This window comes from Dermacentor variabilis, chromosome 8, assembly GCF_050947875.1.
Source record: "Dermacentor variabilis isolate Ectoservices chromosome 8, ASM5094787v1, whole genome shotgun sequence".
NCBI classification, from domain to species: Eukaryota; Metazoa; Arthropoda; class Arachnida; order Ixodida; family Ixodidae; genus Dermacentor; species Dermacentor variabilis.
The window spans coordinates 39,926,760-39,945,694 of NC_134575.1; the positions used below are offsets into that span (position 1 = coordinate 39,926,760).

Genomic DNA, 18,935 nt, shown 5'->3' on the forward strand with positions numbered 1-18,935 from the left:
TTTATGTCTTTTCACATAGGCATACCGCTGAGTAAGTGGAACAGTTTCTTTCAAAAGTTGTCACGCAAAGAAAAACAGAAGGCCTGATTATGCACAGGGTGTATATGCACCGAAAGGGAAGGAAAGAGTAAATTTTAATAAAGAGAAAGGAGAAGAGGTCGGCCTGGAGATCGCGTCTCTGGCCTGCCACTCCTCACTCGGGAAAGGGGAAGTGGGGAATAGAGGGAAAGGTAGGTGGCAGGTGATTAATGGGCGACAACAAAACATGGTGGGCGGACCGCATGCAGAACGACACCGTACCTCCTCGTCGTCGTCATCGCCCAGCGATGACTCCTTCCTTTCGCCCTCGGTAGTGACCTGGCAATACGCTCAACGCGAAGCGAAATTGAGAGTGTACCTAATTATTGCTCAGGCTCACAGCAAATGGGAAAATTTTTTTACGAAAAACGAAAATCATCGTACATTCGAAAGTCGCGAACGAGGGAAACTAATTCGCACGTTACTTGGGGATAGCTTCTTCTTGGGCGAGTTAGTGCTTACTTAGCGCGATGCTATTTAGCGCGATGTCCTTTAGCGCGAAAAGCTCGAAAAAACAAACAAACAAGAAAACAGTGACAGGCGAAAGGAACGCAAAGACGAGCGCTACTCGTCTAAAAAAGAAGTAGCCCTCGTCTTTCCTTTGCTTTCATCTCTTACTGCTTTCTTTTTTCTTTCGAATTTTTCGCGCTAAGAAGCATCATGTTAAGTTCGCACGTTAGTTCTTGTCAAACGTGAGGGTATGATACCTATAAAAGGTGGATCTTTCACGAATGAAACTTCAGCCGGGATAGTTCAGCGCTAGTGCGCCGCCTACGTGTCTCACCTATCTTCAGTCTTTTCGCGTTGTTATTTATTTTATTTATTTCAATTTGCAGAATGCTGCGCAAGCTTGCCCAAAACGCCGGTAGCTCGTCTTCGATGTATACGGGTTTCTCGGAAAGAAAGCTTCGCAGTTGCGGAAAGATTCGTCCAGCCGCGCTGTTCGAACGCGCGCGCTACCTTTCCGGGGCGGTCGCCCCCCTATCCTTCCGAGCTAACCAATTCCCCGGAAAGGCGTTAGTCGCCAGGCGGTTTATCAACCCGAACCATCCCAGACCAATGTCTCTGAAATCGTGAAACGTTCTGATAAACTTGCATATGGGGTTTTTCCATTGCCGCTTCGCTCTGCTATCGAACCAATGAAAATATTCCCCTGTTCCGTGGATCTTCTTCCACATTGCACTGTAAACCGATTTACACCTTTAAGGATGCAAATCGGTCTCTATAACTCACACCATTACACTCGTATGAGTGTGAGTTCAGAGACAGAAAACACCGGTAAGGGTGAAAATTGGCTTACGGTGTGCGCATGACCGCGAACCTTTACGGAATACCGGAGACGCGGAACCCTTGTGATACCGTCTCGCGGGGCTGTGTTCAACTAAAGCACAAATCATAACGAGCAACGACTGCCTAAGACTCATAGCGGTAGGCTGCGAAATGCTTCGGCAGCAACAGTGACTAACGCGCAACCGGGGAACACGTCACTGTATCTCGTTATGGTCGAATAAATCGTCCTCAGAAGTCGGTATACCAGCTCTGCTCTCATCACGTGTTCCGGTAGTCCGAAAACGGAAGTCGTTTACGGACAGGCTACGACAGTGCCTAAAACCGATCTTTGCAGCTATATCAAAAATCCACATTTGGGTCTAGTATATAACGTGTATTATAGATACCCTACCGCAATTTATTAAAATTATAGTATACACACCAGTGTGATCGCGAGATTTGATATCGCTAAAGATGGAGCCGCGCGCGCCGAAGCCTTCGTTTTTACGGCGTTCGTCGCACGTGGGACGACCTTGTCGGGCGTACACAAGTGCGTAGTTGCCGAACACGAAGACGCTGGCTCGCATGCTGGTCGCCGCGGCCAGAACTCCGCGCTTCCTTGGGCGTTTACCATTTGCCCCGTGTTTATACTTTGCCATTACAAGCCGCGGCGTGTTGTCCATGTCACGCTCTGCGCCACCCCGCAATATCATGTACACCCTCCATTGCGCATAAGAGTGTAAATGAAGTCTCACACCCTTACGCACATTCAAGGGGGCATATTATTTTACAGTGGCACCCGTGAAAACATCTCCAGTTTTAACTAAAGATGTATCTGCGTGCGCGCCTTTGCGCTCCAGTAAAAGATTAGATAGATTAGAATAGATAGATAGATTAGAATAGATAGATAGATAGATAGATAGATAGATAGATAGATAGATAGATAGATAGATAGATAGATAGATAGATAGATAGATAGATAGATAGATCTAAATCTCGAAGGCAGATCACCTAAGCGCAAATATGACGAACATCAGAGAAAGAGCGAGTAAAAAAACGCGAAGGCAAGAACGACTAGACTAACTTCCCGTGCTTTTGACAAATAAATTACTCAATCACTCAGCCTACGGACGAAACGGAAAGTAGTTTAACTAAAGCTCTTCCGACCAAACGGCCGCTCGCTCAATCAATCAATCAATCAATCAATCAATCAATCAATCAATCAATCAATCAATCAATCAATCAATCAATCAATCAATCAATCAATCAATCAATCAATCAATCAATCAATCACATTATGGTAGTGTTCTATCAACTCATTCATAAAGCACGGTTTCGGACACTGGAGTTTCCTTCGAGTAGCGGGGCGGATTATAGCGCGCGCGAATGCGGTACGCACGTGAAAAACAAGAGAGGGCGCGCGATTGGAGCGGTCGTTACTCACCTCGCCAATGACGAAGGCGACGGCGAGTTCTCGCACCACGGAGCCATCCGCCTGTCAAGCCCGCACATAACTTTTGCCTCGCGTATTATTTCGATTTCATTTGCGACTCGATCAAAACTCTTTCCGAGACGTGCACGACCGAGACCGCGCGAAAAGCGCGCGCATCGAACGCGAGCTTCGAGAACCGCGCGCGTCGAGACAGACCCGACGCCGCAAACGGTTCGCTAAACTTCCCGAGGTGACGTTTCTATATAGCCACGGAGTTATACACGTCGCAGCTGGCGTCGCGAAATAGCCTTGTGCGCTGAACGGAAATTTACGGGCCGCAGTTGCAACTCAGTCGCAATAACGAAGCGGAAGCCGCAACGTTTCGAATAGGGGAGCCCATCTATAGAGGCTAAGGCTGTCGCCGCGAAGAAGGGTGCAATAAGTGACCAACGTATACGATTGGGGGTTTTTCACGTCGGCGACGGAAGCTGGACGCGCGCGGTGTTATTCGTGTCCCCCTCGCCATATAGCACCAGCGTTTGCACAAAAAACTTCGTGATTGGCGAAGCGGTCCCTCTGAGCTGTACTGAAGCACGTTAGGCGGATATAAGTGAGTTGTGAGCGCACAGGGGAAGTACTACTGCCAAGCCATGAACGGGCAGCTTACCTATATCTGCAAAAGCAAAAAAAAAAAAAAAGAATATAAGTGCAACCTTGAATTCTATCGGTATGTTAATGTGCGAGGCAGATACTTGGAAAGACGACGGAGAAGCTTCAGGAGAAACTATAGCGAACGCTCGACGAGCAGTGGAACCAGAACCGATGGCCGTAACGATAGATTAGACAGCAAACGGGGACAACAGATATCCTAGTTGAGATAAAAAAGGTACAAACGAAGCTTGGACAGTGCACGCACAATGCGTGGAACAGATAATCTGCGGTCTAGTAGATTCGTAGAATGGATGCCGCAGGAAGGGAAGCGTTGTAGAGGACTGCAGATAACTGTGGAATGTTGCGGTGAGCTCGCTAGATCCGCAGGCACTAAATAAAGTCGGCTGACGCAAGACAGGGGTAATTGGAGATCGCTGGAAGAGGCGCTGCTGCTGCAGCGGTGATAATGTAGGCTGATAAAGAGGATGTAAGCGGCGACGATGGTGATGGTGCGGAGCGATGAGATCAGCACCATCACCATCATGATCATGATCATGATCAGCAGCAGCCTATTTTATGTCCACTGCAGGACGAAGGCCTCTCCCTGCGATCTCCAATCACCCCTGCCCTGCGCCAACCGATTCCAACTATAGCACCCGCAAATTTCCTAATTTCGTCGCTCCACCTTGTCTTCTGCCGTCCTTGGCTGCGTTTCCCTTCTCTTGGCACACATTCTGCCGCCATAATGGTCCAACAGTTATTTAATCTACGCATTACATGACCTGCCGAGCGCCATTTCTTTCTTTCAATGTCAATTAGAATACCGTCTATACCCGTTTGCTCTCTGATCCAAACTGCTCTCTTTCTGTCTCTTAACGTTATGCCTAGCAATCTTCGTTCCATCGCTCTTTGCGCGGTCCTCAACTTGTTCTCAAGCTTCTTTCTCAGTCTCCAAGTCTCTGCCCCATATGTCAGCACCGGTAAAATGCACTGATTGTACACCTTCCTTTTCAATGATAATGGTAAGCTTCCAGTCAGGAGCCGACAATGTCTGCCGTATGCGATCCAACCCATTTTTATTCTTCTGTGAATTTCCTTCTCATGGTCAGGATTCCCTGTGATTAACTGACCTAGGTAAACGTAGTCCTTCACACGACTCTAGAGGCTGACTGGCGATCTTGAACTCTTGTTCCCTTGCCCGGCTATTCATCGTTATCTTTGTTTTCTGCATATTAATCTTCAACTCCACTCTTACACGCTCCCTGTTAGGGTCCTCAATCATTTGTTGTAACTCGTCTGCAGCGTTGCTGAATAGAACAATGTCATCGGCAAACCGAAGGTTGCTGAGGTATTCGCCGTCGATCCTTACTCCAATCTCCCCAGTTTACTAGCTTGAATACTTCTTCCAAGCTCGCAGTGAATAGCATTGGAGAGATTGTGTCTCCTTGTCTGACCCCTTTCTTTATAGGTATCGTCCTACTTGCGTAGAATTAAGGTGGCTGTGTAATCTCTGTAGATATTTTCCACGACATTTACGTAGGCCGTCTGTACTCCTGATTACGCAATGCCTTTATCACTGCTGGTATATCTACTGAATCAAATGCTTTTTCGTAATCTACGAAAGCCATTAGAGAGGCTTATTGTACTCTGCAGATTTCTCGATAACCTGATTAATGACATGGATGTGATCCCATGTAGACTATCCCTTCCTGAAGACAGCCTGTTTCCTTGGTTGGCAAAAGTCCAGTGTTGCCCTTATTCTATTGTAGATTATTTTGGTAAATATTTTATATAATGCCAGGAGTAAGCTAATGGGCCTATAATTTTTCAGTTCTTTAACGTCTCCCTTTTTGTGGATTAGTATAATGTTTGCATTCTTCCAGTTTTCTGGGACCCTTGCAGTCGGTAGACACTTTGTATAGAGAGCCGCCAGTTTTTCTAGCATTATGTCTCCTCCATCTTTGATTAAATCGACTATTATTCCACCTTCTCTCGCCACTTTTCCCCGTTTCATGTCTTGCAAGGCCCTTCAGATCTCATCTCTAGTTACAGGAGGAGTTTCCGTATCCTGTTCATTATTCTTTTGAATGGAGTACTCCTGAGTCATCTGGGTACTGTACAGGTCAGTATAGAATTCTTCCGCTGCTTTTATTATACCTTCGAGATTGTTCATTATATTACCCTGCTTTTCTTTAAGTGCATAAATCTTGGTTTGTCCTATGCCTATGTCCTATAATAAGGTACACAGTGAATAAGGCAAGGAAGATAGTGCTGATGAGTGTAATAAGGAAGCGTTAAATTAAGGATGAACGAAACCGACCGACCGACCGACCGACCGACCGACCGACCGACCGATGTATCTCGAAGACGTCCGCCGATAATAGAAGGTACGAACGTGCTCCTTACCGTCCTTCAATACCAGCATTTTCACGACGCCGATTTTATCCTATAAGACGACCGTCGATAAGTAAAGAAAGAACCGGGCAAAAACCCTTTGTCCCTGATCGAGAAATTCAGAGGCACCTGAAAGCACATATTTGTCGCTGCTGTTTTCGTTGTTGCTGCTGCTTCTGCTTGCTGCTGTGGTCCCAAATTGAACGACGCAAATCCCAACACGGCGGATCTCATGGGCGTCCTCCCATTCGAGCCTTTCTACCTGTTTCTTTTTTTTTTCTGTTATAGCCGGAGAAGAGCGCTATCCCTTCGACGTCAACCGAAGCCAGCTTTATTCCCGCTCGGCGCGTCGGGCAAGGTGCAGCGCCATAAGCCACGCGCAGAGACATCTGGTGCTCCTGTACTGGGTATTAGCTTGTTTACGTTGCCGTTTGTTGTTGCATCGATATGCCGTTTATATATATATATATATATATATATATATATATATATATATATATATATATATATATTTTACTTTCGACATTTGACTACCCTTTCCTCCTCACCTTCCACCAAGTCTACACCTTTCCGGGAGAGTGTTTACGCATAGCGTGGCTGGCAAATATATATATATATATATATATATATGCGTGTGTGTGTGTGTGTAAAGAGGAATTCTTCAGGCTACCTTTCAAACGTAAAGAACTTGAGCGGTGCTACAAGGTAAAGAGAACAAGTACTTAATCTCAACAGTTTCGATCGGTGGACCGATCTTCATCAGGGTGTTTTTTTTTTTTTTTTTGAAGCCGCAAATGGAGCACTAGGAACAAGTAAATACGCACATTTCGCGCCCACAAGTGAAGCATTAGGAACAATTAATTATGCGCATTTCTCGTCCACAAGTCGAGCATTAGGAACAATTAGATAGGAACAATTAGATATGACCCGCCGTGGTTGCTCAGTGGCTATGGTGTTGGGCTGCTGAGCACGAGGTCGCGGGATCGAATCCCGGCCACGGCGGCCGCATTTCGATGGGGGCGAAATGCGAAAACACCCGTGTGCTTAGATTTAGGTGCACGTTAAAGAACCCCAGGTGGTCAAAATTTCCGGAGTCCTCCACTACGGCGTGCCTCATAATCAGAAAGTGGTTTTGGCACGTAAAACCCCAAATATTATTATTATTATTAACAATTAGATATGCACGCTTTTCGTCCGCAAATGAAGCATTAGGAACAATTAAATATGCACGCTTCTCGCGTGCGCAAGGACTTTCCGGGAAAGTGCGAATGACCACCGTACAGCTACGGCTACCCGAGCGATGAGACAGCCTGCTCCAACTATGCGAGTTCTCACGTTTTGTGCCAATCCTACACCCCGCAGGATTTAAGTCGACCGTACACTCTTGTCCAGTTTTATGTTTGACTGGGCGCAGTGCACGTTTCGAAATGTTCGACCGCTACTCCAAAAAAGAAAAGGTATTCGTACTCGCGAATATCGGCCATTCGACTCGAAGGCCGAATGGAATAGGAGACTATTCGATTTGTTATTCGAAAGTGTCGAATACTATTCCTAAATTGCCCGAACGAAAGAGAAAAACCACGAAAGGCCTTGGACGCTGTGCTAGCTTTATGTGCGCTATAAAATGGTTTTCACCAAGTATCAACCAAACTCCCCAAGAGCACATATTTTTTGAAGCGTTCCTCAATTTCGACGGGGAGTTCTCGGAATCGAATCCAAAAGTATACGTACCATAACTATGCGTTAAACAAACAAGCCCCCTCCATCCATTACACTTTGGAGCAAAACACCACATTCTAATGAAACCGTCTCACTGTACCTACTCGTCGTAAATGCAATTGAAGATATCCTTAATGACGGAGAAAGAAATAACGTAGACGTGTTTTTAAAACGAAAGCATTACTGGCCACGAACTTGCGATTTCGCCGTGGCGGTGCTCCGAGGAGGTACATGGCGTCACAACGCGCGCCTCGCCGCGGATATTTCACACTCTCTCTCTGTCTCTCTCTCCATAGTCACTACTGCGCATGCGCCACTAGTAGCACCGAGCCACAGGTGTTCCGCCGCTGCGCAGCGCCGTGTCTTTCCGGCGCCGCCGTTTGGTATTACGTCACACCGCGTTCCTCGTAGTTGCGCTCGCCTCCGCTCGCTTCGCCAGCTGCGTCGCATGCCTGATAACATCTCGGAGGATTTTTCTTTTGCATATCGCACGCTTTATTGATACCTAGTATATTTTGCTCCGTTTCCTGCACTGTTCTTGTTCTTTATATAGATATTACAGATTTGTTAAACTCTTTTGCGTTGTCGCTTTAACAGCCTATAATTTTTTTTTCACGCGTCCGCCCCTTACTTGTTTTTATGGCGATGATGATCGATTGTTTGTTGTATATACTTTGCCATATGCAAGAGCACGCTCGAAAAAAAACCACGTGCAGACCTCTACTGCACCAAGAAAAATCTGAATCGAATCGCATAGTCTATTCGATTCGTATTGAAAAATTTGGAACATACGCGCGAACCGACTAATTACGCCACGACGTATCGCTACAACCAGACGAGAATCAAACGTCCGATTAGTATTAAGTTCGAACTAACTCCTTCATTTGTACCACTTCATGGGGGGGGGGATGTGACTGATGTAACGCGCATAACGCAGATATCCATTCGCGAAAGCTAATATCTGTAGGCCTTTATTTCACATTGAAGTTGCAATTCGCGCTCCAATTCAAACGGTTTGTTTTCCGCAAAAAAAGGCGGGGCCCAGCGTACCGAACTAACGTTATACAGTAATTAGAGGCGGGCGAATATAAACTTTTTTGTTCGAATACGAGTCGAATAGAACAACAAGTATCGAATAGAGGATCAAATATCTATTCGGTGCATGCCAGACGCATCAGAAATATTAATTTCGGTATTATTAGGTACCACACGTGTGTGTATATATATATATATATATATATATATATATATATATATATATATATATATATATATGCAGACAATGCGCGGCACACCTGCGTTTCGGCGCCATCGAAATCAGGCCGCCGCGGCCGGGATTCGATCCCGCGACCTCGCCCTTAGCCGCGCTGCGCCAGAGCCTTCTATTGCCACCACAGCGCGCGTCTTTTTCTTTTTTTGACTGCTTCGAAAACCTTTGTCGTCGTTTCACTTCTGATAATTTTCGGTCGATACTTCCGTTTAGCAGAGGGAGAACAGCAACCAGACTTTAACAGTGGGTTGTTTCGATATATTTTGTTTAGTTTTGACATTCAAAAATATTCCCACAGTTCATTTTCTTGGAATGCGAGTACAGTTAGTGTGTTATATTCTATTCTTATTCGAAACTTCGCATATTCACCCGTAATAACGCTTCTACGTACGTCGAAATGGACAGCAATGATACTGTTCCATTCGGTATAGCATTATCATTTCTCCTAGGTTTTTACGAAAAGAAATTAGGCGATGTGACGCCTAATGTATCGTCGCGTACAGAATACACACCTCAGTATATTACAGCGAAGCTGGATATGGCTGGCCGATTCGTTCGTCCGTCCGTCTGTCGCCTGTACGCCGAAAAGCTCCTCCGGCGCAACCCCATGCGCATGCGCGAAAAAAAAAAGAGAGATAAAGGCACGCGACTGGCTGCGCCAGTAGTGACGTCGTTGCTCTTCGTCGCAGTCGAGCGCGCACGCAGCAATTTCTCTCCGGCTCCAAAACGGGTAGGCCACGCGTCATACGTACTCCTGAGGAGCAGGCAGCTTTCGATCAGCGACGCGACGCTGCGAGCAGAGCCAGGAACGAGCTCGTCTACACCGTGCCGATGCTGCAGCCCGGGCACAAGAACAGGCTCGTGCAGCCGAGCGCAAGCAGCAACTGCGTACCGAACATCCGCCAGCTTACCAATCCGTCGTTTAATGAACCGTCGGGATTAACCCAGTGATAAACACCGGGGCCGCACTTTTTTTTTCAGGTCGAGACTGGCCATCACCTGACGGAACAATTACCACGAATTCCGTTTTTATACTCCTTACGAATGTCCTCAAAGAAACAACGAAGAGATCGTTGCTAGACGATGCAAAAAATTGCGTTCGAAACCAGAAAGAATTGGTGGGAATGGGGAGGGGGGGGGGTGGAATAGGTCGTGACTCTAACAACACACGAGGTTGCATATTTCTAAATAAAAGTTCAAAGACGCACGGACACGAATTATTATTTTTTCATCTCTTTCTAGTTCTTTATGTAGCCGTCGACTCAATAATTGCGGCACGAAGCCTCAATTACTCGAGAGCACTAGAGTAAATAAGGAATTACGACACCACTTTCTGCGCGCCAATAACTTATTCAGTCTCTTAATGCCGAAGCTCTTGAATACGAATGAGTTGTTCGCCCCAGAAGTGAACGAGGTTGCACACGGCGTCTTGCCGCCTTCAACCGCACCAGTTCAGCGTTTCCTTTTTTTTTAAATGCTGTGGTCCAGAGGAAGTTTGGAAGAAAAAAAAAACTTGCGACCCGAGGCGAGGCAGTTTACGGCTAGGACAAATCACCACCGAGGAACTACGGTGATTTACACGTTTCTCGCGTCAGGTCATTTGCATATTCAAAGCCAAAAAAACAGCTGCGGTTATGAGGCAGCGCTCTAGCGCTGGGATACCCGTACGACCCCTACACGCCGAGTCGGCCGCTACAAACATACCCCGTTTCACGGAGAGAGAGAAAAAAAAACGTCACAGCTCCCTCACAATTCAGTCTACAGGGACCGATACCCCATCATTCGACGATTATGTATTGACACCTGCGCGGGACTTCTACGTGATGGTTCGTCTATGAGTTATATGACGTGCCGACCTATACTGCTTCCGTCTGTACCAGACCTGCTGTCATGCTACTGCTGCAAGTAGTGCATTCAGCGAGTCTAAGCCGTCACTTATGGTCAACCGAAACACATCAGCAGAAGCGTTTGTGTGTGCGTGCGCGCGCGCGCGTGTGTGTGCGTGCGTGGTTCTTAAACCCGATGTATGTATACACCAGAGTTACCGCCTATACAGCATGCCTTATATATAGTTATCGCTATAGAACTCATTATGCCATGCCCACCAGAAGATACATATATCCGATCGCTAAATAATCCAGCGCACAGATTCGTATAGACGTACGCGAACCAGAACTACCGTTTTATTGCAACCACCTCCGTGCGGAGCACTGCATGTGGTGGAGAGCACGGCGCAATCCAGAGCGCGCCCAGCCACGTCACGTCATGTGCCTCACTACGTCACGGCGCCCCTCTGCTCTTTCTTTCCGGCTCCGTCGCTATCATTGCGCCAGTGGCTTCCCGCTGGGGACACACACGCCCCCTACGTCAAGGAAGGTCAAGTTCTGGCTTGTAAATGCTAACCTGTTGTGACCAGCCCGAGGACACCTAAACCGTGCAGTGGTATCACAATCGGCCCGCGAACGCCTTTGAGTATACCGGTGTCGACCTACATACTCGTTCCGTCAGTGACGTACCTTCCTGCATAGCCGAAGGCTAAGTTTCGATCTGTGTAGAATGCTACACGGAAAATTAGCGGACGCATGCAGCGCATACTGTAAAATGATTTAGACCCCTGAAAGTCCAATAAGGGTGTAAATCGGTCCACCACTCACACGCTTACACCCTGTAAATTATTTTATTTATTTACACCCTTGAAAGTGAATAAGGCTGTAAATCGGGCTGTAACTCACAGCTTTACAAAAAGGGTGTAAGGGTGGGAGTTGTAAGCCATTATTTTAAACTGTACGCTCCAGGCACAATATCGCGGCTGGGGGAGGGGGGCTATTTCGCCGGCATATCCGTCGGCGTGTTCTTTTTCCTTGTTTTTTTTTCTTTAGTGCAGTTCACCAGCAGACCTGAACAATGACGACGACCGTGACTACGCGTTGGCGAGAAGAGGAAGAACAACAGCAGCAACAGTGCAATAGCATCGGCGGATCTGCGCATGTACAGAAGAAATCTGAACCCTGTAAGGCACTCGGGGCGGGTGCTGTCCGCTCATGCGTTGCAGTATACTGGACCCCCGAATCGCTGCCAATAAAACAGATCGTATTTCGAAACATTAGCGAAAATATTGCCCCCCACCTCTACCAATTTGGTTGGCTGGCTTAATGGCGCAAAGGCTACTGAGCACGCTGCGCCAGTCCCAGGACAATAGAAAACGCAAATGTTAGAGCATGTAAACCTGCGTAACATTACAGTTGGTGTAAATAACCAGTTGTCTCTAAAAAGTCAAACGAGTTACTAAACTGCACGAGCGGATCATCTGCCAGTAACAGGGCAGGGTGTAAATGTATATGTAGGTTGTACAGATTGTGTAAACGCCTCCGTCTCTGTGTTTCGATATTACAAGAGTGACAACGAGGCATAAGCGAGATGGCTGTCGAGACCGATTCCACATCTACACGTAAAATCGTCTTCTGACTGGCGCCACTCTTGGTTGGGCGGTAACAATTTTGAACGTTTAAAACGAGTCCCTTAAATCTTCGGGCACCGTGCTTAAGAAATGCTATACTCTATGGAGATAGATGATCGAGGTTGTACATTGAACAATATTAGCACAACAATGCGCGACGTTAGGGAGAGAGGGACCCTAACTTCTATGTCGCTGTAGATGAGCCCAAGAAACGGAGGGACTCGGCGAGGATTGGCGGTTCATTTATACTTGCGCACACAAATATAGCAAGCACAATAACATTCGCATAGAAAAAATGCACGCAGGTTGTCTCGGCTCTCGCTTGGAGCGATCTTATTCGCTTGCTGGAGCGAATTCACGCGGTCACCCTGACCGCAAGGCAAGCTTTAAGGAGCCGTGAAACAATAGAGCTATTCATCGAGCGCGCGCGACCGGTTTCCTACGCTGACCGCACAAGGATCGGATGCAAGTAATGATCGAACCGCTAGGTTCGCTAATCAGTGTTCTGCACAAGACAAAGGGCCCCAAGCCGCTTCCTCTTTCTTTCTTTCTTTCTTTCTTTCTTTCTTTCTTTCTTTCTTTCTTTCTTTCTTTCTTTCTTTCTTTCCTTCTTTCTTTCTTTCTTTCTTTCTTTCTTTCTTTCTTTCTTTCTTTCTTTCTTCATCTCTGACTATTGCAAGGAGGTTGCTGCGAAGCGACCTCGGAAACTTGTTCAGCCAGGACATGCTGGCTTCATATCGCGCAACACGCATCCACTTCTAACACATAAACAGAAAAATAAAGATAGAAAAAAAAGAAACAAGGAGACGCAGCAAGGTTAAGCAGAGCGACGTTCAGTTGGCTACAATGCATGAGTAAAGCAGGACAGAAAGAAAGTTCGCGCGCACCACGGTAGAAGACAAGTCGTCAACTGTCTCGAAAAACCGAGCCCCTAAAAAGACGGGGCAAGAAAGAAGGAGCAAAGTAACCTAGACAGTAAATGAACTGAACAACATGAACGTCTACTACAATAAAAAACGACAATAATAGGTTGACGGAAACAAAGAAACAACGGCGGAGACGACGACAAGAAGTTACTATATTCTTGTCGCCGGCAGAGTACAATGTCAAATAATTTACACCCCCAAAAGCGAATACGGGTGTAAATCGGTCTGCAACTTATACCGTTACATCCAAAAACGGTGTAAGAGCGTGAGTGATAGATCGATTTGCACCCTTAATGAACTTTAAGTAAATTACTTTTGAGTGTAGTCTGGGCGAAAAAGTTGCCAGTACTTCCTTCCCATTGGTCCCCCGTGACCCCGTGACTCGTTTGCCGGCACAATTTCGCGGGGGGGCTATTCTGAAAGGTCCTGCTGCGGTAAAATTTCGCCCGAATATCTGCAAACGTGTTATTTTTTTCTATTATAAGCTTCTCAAGCAAAACCTGAACAATTAGGACGACCGTGAATACGCAATGACCGGAAGAAAAAGAACAAAAATGGCGACGACGAGAACGACAAATAGAAGAAGAACGACAACAACCAAATAAAATCACAACAAAATTATTGAACACCACAGGGATGTCTCTCGGGGGCCGCAGACGAGAAGCCCGTGCGAAGGGTTGACCAAATGTATGAATCCCCCGACGACGATGACAATAACAACGCTGACGAGAAAAAAAAATAGAAAATAGAAACGGCGACGACAATAACATCAGCGACAGAGGAGAAGAACAGTAACGAGGAGTACAACAATGACGACAAGAAAGAGGAACAACAAAAAATACGGAAAGGAGTGGTTGCAAATGGCGGTTTGCTTCCGCATTCGCGAGCCACGTGCGTTCTAAAGGAGCGGCGAGAAGGGTGTCTCGTCCGCGGCTTATGCAGGAGGAACAGAAGCGAGGCTGAGAGGGAAACTCCGCGAAAAGCGCCGCAAATCACACGAGCGAGGCCGCTGCGCCTGTCAAAGTGAATTCCGCGGCGCATGGAAACTTGAAATACAACTCGAACTCGGCGCGCGGCCTGACGGAGAAATGGCGGCCGCAGTCGACGCGCCGCCAGAGTGACGCGACGTGATCAGTCACTAGCCCACATACGAACGCGAGTGAGAAAAAAGTGAATACAGAGTTTTTAGAGCGCGCCCGGTATTCCGCTAAACGTAGGCTGACCTGGGCGTCTCGCTATGTCGACGGAGCCGCAAGCCTGAGCGTCTGCACGGTGTAGGACACCCGGTGGCACAGAGCTCAACCAGACAAACACAGAGCTAACATTGTAGTAAGCAAGTGTATTTTTTTAAAAACACCAGTAAAGAAGTAGAATACACTTGGTTACTGTAATATTAGCTCTTTGTTTGCCTGGTTAAGCTGTGCGCCCACCAGGTGACTGCACCGTGCAGGTCGTGCACACTGGCGCGAAAGGCCTCCGCTCATCCGGTAGTCCGCTTGCGTTTAGCGGAATACCGGACGCGCTAGAGCTCTTTCACGATTGTGGGCGTGAACGAGTGAATGATTGTGAGAGGGCGAGTGACAGTAAATGAACGTCATCACGAGTGAACGAGTGACGAACACTGTAGCGAGCGAGAGTGATTAAGCTGTGAGCGACTTATAGCGTGAGTGGAATGAGTTCCTTGCGGGTATACTGAGTCAGCTGGCGCGCGCAACACAACAATGCGTTACGCTGACCTTTTTTTGCATGTGCACACCTATATAGACTTCTACGCCACACAGATACGACAGCGAGTCGCGCTGTAACAATGGGCGGCCCTTTACCACGTAAAGGCGAAACAAAATAGGGACCAAGTGAACGCCCGTACCTCGTCTCATCGTGAACAAGTTTTCTTGAATGGCGTTCTTGTTTCTAGGATGAGTTATTGGCGGCGCTGCGTACGCATTTTCGTTGCGTGATGTGCTTAAAGCGTTCTTTCGAACGGATCGAGTGGTACGCATTTACATACACGGTGCACAGGTGAGCTGGATATTTCCAAAGTATAAAGAGGACGACGCAAAGCAAGGAATTAAGTAAGACAACGCACACGTCGTCTGAGGCTTCACCTAAGAGAGAGAGAGAGAGAGAAATCCCGCTGAAGCTGCCAGTATTTGGCAAGCAGAGTCTTTCATGAGCCGGAGGTTATTGCGCAATAGAAAAAAAATACGCTAAAGAAAAAAAAATTCGCGAATAATTTCGGAATGGCGCTCTTTTACGGCCGGAAGAGGAAAGTTATGGGCGAAAACTTTTTTTCTCGAACTGCTTAGTAACTATTTTTTTCTTCTTCTGGATCTCAAAGGAAAAACGAAAAAAGAAACGACGCGAAAGCAATAAATCTTTTTTTTTTACTTTCATGGCCCCCAACTTCACGCGTCTTCCTTTCTTTACGAACTTCGCAATTGCCACTCGCTTAAGATTCTGTCGCAGTCTTCAGGTTTTCGGGGCTCGAGAAGCCGACGTCACACTGACAGGCCGTTACATACTTTGCAGAGCAACAACGGTTCAAATATGAAAAAAAGAATTAATATCCATGATGACACACTGATGCACCGACACTAAGGTTACGGAGCGAAATAACACGCCCCCTCCCCCCCCCCAAAAAAAATGATATCCATTTTTTTCATAGATGCCCTATTAACGCAAAATTATTATAAACAAAACGTTTTCAAAAAAATAGGTTATCACTATCAATTCACCTAGCGTTTATTTTTTCGTTGGTGTCCCGGATTTAAGCAGAACGCTACGTGTCAGTTAAATACAAATTTTCAATCATTAATTAAACTTGTCTTCTATCATACCTCCCCCCCTCATTTCCATATGCCGCCTACATTTTGCAACGTCATTCTGGCGTTGAGGGTATACATCTGATGAGTAATAACTGAATAAATTACACTGCGTCGATACTTCTGACAAATAATGGGGAACGCGCGAGCAGCTCCAAACGAGAAGCGATAATTCGGGTCTCGAACCCGCGACGTACCTCATGGGTTTGAAAAGAGCCTGTCCGCCATTTTCGTAGTCGATGATGAGCTTCAGCTGTGTGCCGCCATCCTTGAGGCCTGAAGAGAGAACACATAATTTTTCACCCGTGAGCTCCGTTATTAATTTATTTTGCACGTACATAAGTGAATGGCGCTTACAAAAAGGTTGCGTGCATTTAATTATTTACTTCATTATTACTTCATTATGCACGTGGAATAAACACTGAAGCGGGAACAGCGACCAAGGGACTATAACGCTCCCTAAAAGCGTTTGTTTGTGCGCTGCGACTACAAATGAAAATAAAAAAGGAACATTTTCTAGCATTAGTAGATCCACTGTGACAGTGTGGCAAATCTTTTTTCATAGTATTGGCACACTATTGGTAATGTTCCCAATAATATTGCAACATGGCAACCAAGAAAGCAAATATAGACAATTAGAGCTCGAATAGGTCGGACATAACACAGTGGGAAAGTTAACTGAATGAAATATGACATGCCATAGCCCAGTTCCTTTAATGTTGCCAATAATTTTGTAAGAAAAGAAACACAAAGAACAATTTCGAAGCGTGAATGGAACTGCTATAAAAACAGTCGCAAAGTAGTGACAGCATTGACCATGTTCTTCCAAAGTACTGGTAAACTGTTGCCAAGTGTTGCCAAAGACTGACATGACCAGCACCGCTGCAAAGAAAGGAATAAAGCACCACTTGGGAGCGCGAACAGAACCGCTGTAATACAACGGCAAAGCATTCGCTGCATTGGGAATGTTCGGCGGAAGCAGTGGAAAACCGCTGCAATGGTTGCCAACAGCTTACCAACACTGTAGCCAAGGAAAAAAAAAGAACCCCCTCGAAGCATGAAAAAGCGTCGTTGTATAACACAGGCCATGTATTGGCAATACATATTTCCAATGTAGCAGTACTTTGTCATACAAAGATGTCTATGCTAGCGCTGAATATGTTATTTCACAGCTTCCTGCAGTTACTACTCGTTAATGGGCATACACAGAACTATCACAAGGAGGAGAAAGAGAAAGAACTAGTGGGAAAATTTCACAACGAGGGACACAACGCCTGCCAGCTCTATAGAAAGGAAAAAAGGTACACACAAAAAGAATTGTACGCAAAGAATAAACTACGAATTAAGAGAGAGGGTGAGCGTAAGGAGCGAAAAAGAGAACAGAGAATACGCATATGATACAAAAGAAAGAACATTGTTTTTTTTACGCGCCAAAACTACGACCCGATTACGAGGCACGCCGTAATGGTATATCCCGGATTAATTACGAACACCTTGCAGGGTTCTTTAACGTGCGTTAAACCTAAGCGCACGTCCGGTTTTTTTTTTTTTTGCATTTCGCCCCGCACTAATATGCGGCCGCCGGGGGGAGGGAGTCGAACCCGGGACCTCGAGCTCTAGCTGCACCAGCGCAACGCCATAACCACTGGCATAACCACATATTGCGGCGGGTCGCCCGCATGCACACAAGGAGGCCGACGCCGCATCTATAAGAGAGCGTATATAAAAACATATAAAAACGCGAGTGAAGTTAAATACGAGTACGCGCGTATACGTGGGTGTCGTTCAAACGTTTAAATAAGGCGAATAGCGCGAGGAGGACGGCGCGTCACGCTCAAGACGAATGCTTTCCCGGAACCCGGAAGTTAACGTGAAGTTAATAGTTAATAGTTCACGGAAGTTAACAGTGAAGCCTAAAAATGCGGAGACCCGTCGAGCGGCACAGTCTGGACAAAGCGCAACGTGCCATTCGGTTTAAGCGACGCGCAAGCTAAGCTATATACAGAACGCGTTGCGACAGGCCAAACGCGAGTACGCCGAGCGGGTGAAAAAAAAAAGAAATCGCTATAAGTCACTCATGGCTGAAGCGCGCCCACACCCACGCGTCACTGACACAGGGAGAACCGACACAAAGAGGGCGACTTATATACACACACACACACTGTTATCGGAAAAGTACAGCCGCAGTGACTCTAAAAGCGCGTGGATTTCGATGGACGTACGGAAAATCATGCTTAGAAGAAGCCCGAGAAGCTCGACAAGTCCGACTGGCAGTGTTGCTGCTGCATTCGACGATCCGCCCGCGCGCATTTAGAAGTGTCCCGTTTAGTTGTACTTGCTCAAACCGTTGGAGCATAAATACTGTTCTATATCTCAATCCCTATGCCCTGATCGCCGCCAAGCTTTGACGCATTTGTAAGCTGCTGCTGTATCGAAGCAGCCTATACTGCACTGATTTTTGTTTGACTCGAAGCGAACCGTTTCTTTTATTGCGAAAAAAAAAAACGCCGTCGCCGTTGTCGTGTTGTCCCCACTCGACGGCGCGTGCGCGGAGGGTGAGGGAGCTTTCAGAGAAAGCTGCAAAAACGATGAAGTGAAGAGGACACGTACACCATGCAACGCCACGGTCAACATACAGCCTCGGTGGAAGAGCCAAGGTGTCGTTGTGTTCTCCGCTCCTGGCATGCTCGTTGTGTGCACGTCACCATTGCAGGCCATCTTTTTTTAAATGTGAAATCATTAAATGCACCGTTACGCGAATGTTCGGAGTCGGCGTGACCGATCGATGGTACCAAAAATGGCCGACGGAGCAATGAGTAAAGAACACGTAAAAAAATGCTCGGACTGACGTTACATTTCGCAGGGAAGTTCCTGTAAACGAAGTAAATAAATGGCTTCGACGAAAAAAAGCTTTGGT

The 18,935-nt window shown here is 46.6% G+C and overlaps 1 protein-coding gene across 2 annotated transcripts in view; it reads right to left on the bottom strand.

The window, feature by feature from the left end:
• The window catches only part of LOC142590101 (extracellular serine/threonine protein CG31145-like), a 71,067-nt gene that overhangs the window by 20,079 nt on the left and 32,053 nt on the right, over nt 1–18,935 (bottom strand). For both annotated transcript variants that reach the window (XM_075701956.1, XM_075701957.1), the window contains exon 5: nt 16,216–16,294. In XM_075701956.1, the coding sequence (XP_075558071.1) occupies nt 16,216–16,294 (79 nt within the window). The remainder of the gene's footprint in view (nt 1–16,215; nt 16,295–18,935) is intronic.